The 7,500-nt window shown below is 43.8% G+C and overlaps 1 protein-coding gene across 1 annotated transcript in view; it reads left to right on the plus strand.

Moving 5' to 3' along the window:
• Window positions 1-7,500, plus strand: part of cpne4b (copine IVb) — a gene marked incomplete at its 3' end in the record, with an annotated part of 41,040 nt that overhangs the window by 21,273 nt on the left and 12,267 nt on the right. The window contains exon 10 of the mRNA XM_080443205.1: window positions 4,755-4,888. Within this exon, the coding sequence (XP_080299331.1) occupies window positions 4,755-4,888 (134 nt within the window). The remainder of the gene's footprint in view (window positions 1-4,754; window positions 4,889-7,500) is intronic.

Raw genomic sequence — 7,500 nt, forward strand, 5'->3', positions numbered from 1 at the left:
TTGATACCTATTTCTTCTTTCTTGTAACCAAATTGTACACTCTCAGAGTAACAGACCTCTTGTAAGGGTCCATTTGGACCCCTGGTGGTCCCCGGACCCGATGTTGAGAACCAGTAGTCTTAAGATTAGATTGATTATTGGAATGACCTTATGATCGCTCAAAAGTCTCACGCTCACCTCAGGGTGATTGGGTGAAGCTCCTCCATCATGACCCCTGTGCTCCGCACAGCACATCAACGCCTAGAAATATGTCTCAAATAGACAGAATGCTAATTTAGCCTTTCCTGTGATCGATGTACCTTTGGCAGCATAGCAACTGTTGAGGTTCTTGGCAGCTGGCATTGTGGGTAAACAAACGGAAGAAATTCGAAATAGAAACCTGTCAGAGGTAAGAAAATCATTGGTATTTATTGAGTAGGGTGATAGTACAGGAGTGTGCTGAGAATATTTAGTGAAATGGCCTATAGGCCAGCGTATGGAACTCCAACCTCCCCCGTCAAATCAAACTCAGCTTCTTCTATGCAACGGTAGAGTCTGTTCTCCTCTATGGCAGTGAATGCTGGACCCTGAAGCCAACCCTGCAGAAGCCTCTAGACGGGTGCTACACCAGAATGTTGCGCGTGCAGTACTTTACATCAGCAAGAGTACACATTAGTGATGAGCGGGCCGACCCGTAACCCGCGGGACCCGCGGGTCAACCCGCGGCGCGGGTGGTCGAGTCAGGATTTCAGAGGCAATTATGCGGGCTACGGGTGAGCGGGTCAGCCGCTCTCACACGCAAAAAAAAAAAAAAAATCACATGCTATTGTTTTGTCTTTATTCCTAATAAGAATACGAATAATAACAATAAAACAGTTTGAATACACTTGGGGTGTATACTTGAAGATTATTTTCCTTCATGATTTTACCGTTTTTTTTTTTACCGCGGGTCGCGGGGCGGGTTGAGCCATAGATTTATATATGGGTTCGCGGGGCGGGTTGAGGCGGGTTGGGTTCCGTGGCGGGGCGGGGCGGGTCATGAAAAAACCCGACCCGCACATCACTAGTACACATGTTACCAACAAGATCCTGTATGAGGGAATGCCAAGGGTGAGCGAGAAAATAGCAGCCAGGAGAATTGAGACTATAGCAGGACACTGCCAAAGACATCAAGAGCTGCTAGCCAGCAAATTGGTGCTGTGGGAACCAATGCGCGGGCATCGGTCACGAGGACGTCCCACCCTAACATATGTGGATGTACTCAAGATGCAGGAGCACAAAGTACCAACGTACTGGCCAGATGCATGGAGAACCGGGATGACTGGAAGCAACGATGGAGGGCTCGTCTAAGGACGACCTAGAGAGAGCACATTCTGGAGCCTGCAGCCTTCTCCTAATGCTGCGTTCATAAATAAAGCTACAAGCGTGGCCAACTACATTGCCACAGAGTCGGCGAGTCGCCCGTTGAAGTCACAGGGAAATGGTTGACAGCAAGAGTTTTTATACAGTTTTTACCTGGTTATTGCTTGTTTTTTATGACATGAATGTATTTATTTAGATTGATACAGTTTTTATTTTTTGCGCTATTTATTTATTATTCTATGAATAACTTGTCTTTAACTGGGAGCTTTCCCCGAAGCTGCTTGCAGATGGAAAACAAATGACAGATAAAGCAATCAATCAATCAATCAATCAATCAAGACTAAAAGCACGGTGAAACAAAAACATATGATTGATTGACGCTTCACTGCATCACTGGAGCGATGATTTTTTTTTTAAAGACAACTGAACTTTATTTTGTGGCACTTCACGTTCACGCCTGTCACACAGTGACAAGTTGTTGGGTGTCAGTTTGGTAGCTTTATGTCACTGGTTTCCATTGAAAATGATGTGCGGCTTGATGCTTTGTCGCCACTAGTGTGAAGGCAGCATAAGATGACACCTGACATTGGCTTATGTTCAGCTGACTGTTCATGTTATTGCGCTCACTGTCCCATGGCAAGATACACAATCTCAGATACATTCAACTAGGCAGCCACTGAGCGAGAGAAATTAAGTAATTAAGATGTATTTGCTTCTGCGGATTAGTAGCTATATCCCTGACAGGCTTACTCAGGTGGTTAATTAGTGAGCAATATGGGAACCCATCGGCAAAAAGAAGAAGAAATATTAAAAGAAATCTCCTTTGAATTTGCCTCTGGGCGCACCGCCGAAATTCCCTGTGTAGAGACTGGATGTCGGCCCGTTCGCTGTCCTTCAGCCCTCCTGGTCCGGTGGTGCTCCTGTGTTTTCATTCCTAATAACTAACAACAACTCTACACGTTGTAATAGGAGTTGCCGACAGATTCAGCTGCAGAGCTCTTAATCTGTCTTGAGAGATTAATTAGTGTGTGATAATCGTTATCAAACCACAAAAGCAACTTCTGAAGACGCTCAAAATAGCGGCCGGTGATTCTGGTTGTAAGAAAATGTTCGGCAGTTGGTGGCCAAAGTGGTGGAAATCCATTTCTCTTCATATTTATTTCTCTTCATATTTCATACTTCATATATTCTCTAAGCAGGTTGTTTCAAAGGTTTCGGACGTCCCATTAGTTTGTGCTTGCCAGTTACGACGCGTTTACGAACGACTAAACGGGCCATTTCAACCCGGAAGGGTCAGCTGTCACGTTAATCTGTTGCTGAGATCAATACTGAGGTCACTGGTTCAAATGCTGTGTAAGTCAAATGTCAGGGTGTTTATTATCATTCTAGTAGAGATGAGGATATGTTTGGGATCATGTTGGGGGTCGTCTTGGGGGAGTGGCTCTAGAGCATACTGGTGGGCCGTGAGGATATTGCAAGTGGACCCCCAACTACGGTAATTGGCGATACACAATTTTACATATGATTTTTATGACATGACATAAAAAAATAAAAAAACTGCACTATGTAACTTTCCTCTTCTACCCCGGATTTGAACCCGGTTTCCTGCGCAAGTGCTGACATTTAAACCATTGAGCTACTGTAATAGAGCCTGCCTGCTCGCTCAGGGGATAAGTTGAATCTTGACCATCGGGTCGAAATTTGTGTCAGATCCTGTGTCTAGGTGAGACATGAGCTTTGACACGATCTAAATGTCTCAATAGAAGAGCAGGGAGACAAAATACAACCACCCCAATTGTATAAGTTATATTGTATTAACATACTCTACCATACAGATTGGACAACATTTCATTTTATTAATAAAAAAAAAAGTGAAAAAAATATGTGAAAAAATCCAAGCCAGAACACAAATAAATAACCAATCAGATGGGTGGCCCACGAACGCTTTTTGAGATTTTCAAGAGGGCGTATTGATCAAGAAAAGGTTGAAAACCAACTGTTCTAGAGAGGTGTCGTGGATCTAATTCAATAAAAACCAAACCGTGATACGCGGTTCCTGCCTGTCATCTCCCATATCACGGCCACTCTCTCCAGTAAATGAGGTTTCTGCATGTAGGTGCTCCATTTTAAACAGCGCAAAGCATCGTTCAGTCAGACACTTCTCCTCGAGATGAAAACCATTTATATTGCAATGATATTGGATTGTATTTGGCGGCGTGGCTCTTTGCTCCCTTGATAATGCAGAATAATTTGCACAAGCATGACACAGACAGACTATATGAGATAGCCAAACCTCCTTGAAGCAGAGCCTAAAGATACACAGTTATTACATCTATACAATATGCATAAAAAAAACCTCGTATAGGGCAGAACATAAAGACATACAGAAATGAAAACATGATACTATACATGTTATGAACCTGCATTGAATTAAATGTTTGAATTCTTATTTACAGTTGTGACCTGGCAATGACACAGATGACATGCCGTCATAGAGAGAGAAAACCTGAGAGAAAACCTGAATAATACTGCAGGAGGAGGAGGCTGGGGAGGTGGAGGGAGTTTGATCACTGATAAGCTGTCATTGCGGTAGCAGCAGCAGCGAGAGATATTGAGCATGAAAGAAGTGAATGTCGGTCCTCCTAAATAGACGTCATAGATTGAACCATTAGGATCGTGGCTGTGTGATGTGTGATTAGACCGTTATGAGTGTTCCGTGCCTGCCTGAACTACAGCGATTGCTGCATTTTCATCACAATGTGCGTTTTGATGAATCTGCACATTTGCCTATTAGCACAGTGAACAGTCCTCTGTGACTCCACATAATTTACGGGGTCATTCGAGCTGTGTGTGTGCCTGTGTCCGTCCGCCCGCCTGTGTGTGTGTGCGGGTGTGTGTGTGTGTGTGTGTGTGTGTGTGTGTGTGTGTGTGTGTGTGTGTGTGTGTGTGTGTGTGTGTGTGTGTGTGTGTGTGTGTGTGTGTGTGTGTGTGTGTGTGTGTGTGTGTGTGTGTGTGTGTGTGTGTCTGTTTTAGAGATAGCCTGCACTTTCGACCCTATACTAGCGTAGAGGAAGCTTTTATGACCACGGTCATTGAATACCAACCACTTCTACATGCCATCTCAGAGCTGGGCTTTTTATATTTGGTAGCCTAGGACATAACCACAGACTGGTTGTTAGAGTATTTCAACAACTTGGGATTCCCAAAAAGGAGGCAAAGAGGCTGGAAAAGTACTGTGCTGACGCTACTTATACCCATACTGAATGATATGCTTATTGTATCATGAAGACATATGCCATGATTTTGTGAATGTAACCTTAACTGTACATATTTGTGTCCTTGTATGCTCTCCTTTATGTGGACACAAATAAATTGTTAAAATGTGTGTGTGTGTGTGTGTGTGTGTGTTCCAGGTGGCGATAGACTTCACGGCATCAAACGGGGACCCCAGGAACAGCTGCTCCCTCCACTATATTCACCCTTATCAGCCTAACGAGTATCTCAAAGCTCTGGTGGCAGTAGGGGAGATCTGCCAAGACTATGACAGGTACAAACCACTACAACAGCCTTAAAAGCCCTATTTTATGCTTTGTCACTCGGTTCTGCAAGCAACATCATGTATCACTCTCAAGTTGTACTATAGTCACGAATTGTGGCAAAATCTGACACGATGCGATTCCCCTGTTTTTCATTTTGTCATTTTTCAACGCTCCCGGTAGTCGCGCCGTTTTTCTAACTCCCAACTCGCAATGGGTTGACACGTCCGCTCAGAACATTTAAAACAAGGCAGGCGCGCCACCAGAAGTGCACTGGAGCCCCGAGCAAGCCGCTGTGGTGAGCGAGTAGTCGCTAATCAGCGCTTTTGGAGTTGCATACCGATACGCTTGGAATTGTTAATCAACCGTCCTCGTCAACATGCTACGAGTTAGGACCGTCCCGTTGCACCAGCATCTGCCGCATTGTCAAATCCTGTCCCAACTTATCACCCATTTTGATGCAATGTGTGTGAGAATGTGTTGCTGCAAGCTAAGTCTGTTTGTCAGTGTGTGTGTCCGTGCGTGCGTGCGTAATTTACTAAACGCTTATCATGATGATTTAAAAAAGACTTTAAAGTGATTGAAAACATTAAATGTTTACTAAGTATAATACAATGAAGTTTAAAGTCCGGACAAAACCTCTTCCAGCTCTATTGAGAGATTATATTGGGACCGGTTGAAGTTGAAATAGCGACATCTGCTGGGCCATTAATGGGAAATGCATGCTGTAAGAGAACCCGGAAGAGAGCTTCAATTCCAGCGCCGATTCCTCTGGGCTTGGTCCAGAGATAATATCCTAAATATCCAGGACATGTTCACCTACAGTATAATGACTTGCCCAAAATAGGGACTCCAGGTTGGAAGTGTTTAATCAATCATCCTGATGTCACATAGCTGTTGGAGCCACATTTGAGACATTTTAGAGGCATACTGTATGGCATGATATTGTATTGTATTTTAACAAGCGTCATCCTACTGTATACACTGTCAGCTAAGACATTATTTTCAATGAAGGTGAGATAAGATGGACCTTAACAACTGAACTATCAACTTAACGTATTGATCTCCCAGGTGAAATTGGGCATGGTAAAATGGGAGACATATCCCTGTCAAGGACAAAGCTTTATCCATTCACTGTCTCTGCAACCAGGTGTCCTCCAGGCTGTGCCCTGCAATCCATCAATTATCACTCAATAATATCAACATGATTGATTACGGTGTCTGAAGGACACTCGGTTTCCGCTACACTTAAATCCGGTATTGATTTTCAACACTCGATGTTGCGGTCAAAATAATAGCCGCCGGCAGTAATTATTGTCACGGCTACGCGTGTTGAAGGGCAAAGGTGAAACATTCAAAATCACTTGGCTCTCGTCTCTCTTGTAAAATAGCACTTTTTTTTCCCAAGAGCACTTCCATTCTTTTTAAAGTGAAGATGTTTATGCTTATTTCTTTCATTTTGTATTAAGCACTTAAACCCCGATATACTTCGTCGTATAGATCAGTATGACAAAATAAGTGGTTAATAATTGTTATTACAATTTTCACCAAAATAATTGGGGTTATAACCGTGCAGCTCTACATGTAAGGGAACAGGGTGTTTTTTCCCCTTTCATCTGGTGATCAAGGCTTGTTAATATGAATTGTGGAGAGGCGCTGTAATAAAGCTGTAATGTATTCATAACCGATAATATTGACATTGTCAGCACTGTCAGCAGCTTCCATTAGGTATCCGTTCCGATGCATAAAGAATAGTATAATATTCTCATCATGAGCGCTGGAAAAACAGTGAGACATACCTCACTCAATATTTGAAGTATAAAAATAACACTTCTTTGCCCCCAGTGCGCAGAATTCAAAACATGTTTTCAGAGATATGGCAGCTGATTTGTGTGGAGAAACGATACGTGCTGAAGTGCGCAAGCACATCCATTACAGTAGTCGTATCTACTGACAATAAAACAAGGACATAAAACACATACTGTCTGCCTAGAATTCGATCGGCTGAGTCTCAGCCAGAAATTGCTTCGCTTCTGGAGAGTAGGAATCCAGCTGTGAGCTGTCAGCTGAAGGCTACTGTTTCATCTGCAACACACACACGCACGCACGCACGCACGCACGCACGCACGCACGCACGCACGCACGCACGCACGCACGCACGCACGCACGCACGCACGCACGCACGCACGCACGCACGCACGCACGCACGCACGCACGCACGCACGCACGCACGCACCACGCACACACACACACACACACGCACACACACACACACACACACACACACACACACCGAACCGCAAACCAGCACTCTGCCACTTCCAGTGGTGGACGGTAACCAAGTACGTTTACTTGAGTACTGTACTTAACTTTACTTGAGTATTTGTATTTTCGGATACCGGATGACTTTCACTGCACTACATTTCAAAGACAAATAATGTAGTACTTTTGTCTCCACTACATTTCTAGGAAGGGAAGAAGTAAATTGTGAATTAACCACTTAAGCCCTATTTCAATAATAGTGAAAATTGCAGATCTACACGCTCACAACGCATTGCAATGCGACGTGTTGTGAGCTTGTAGATCTGCTATTTTCGCATACTGTACATGAAAACATGAAGAC

The sequence above is a fragment of the Gymnoscopelus braueri genome (genome assembly GCF_963280865.1).
Source record: "Gymnoscopelus braueri genome assembly, chromosome: 11".
NCBI lineage: Eukaryota > Metazoa > Chordata > Actinopteri > Myctophiformes > Myctophidae > Gymnoscopelus > Gymnoscopelus braueri.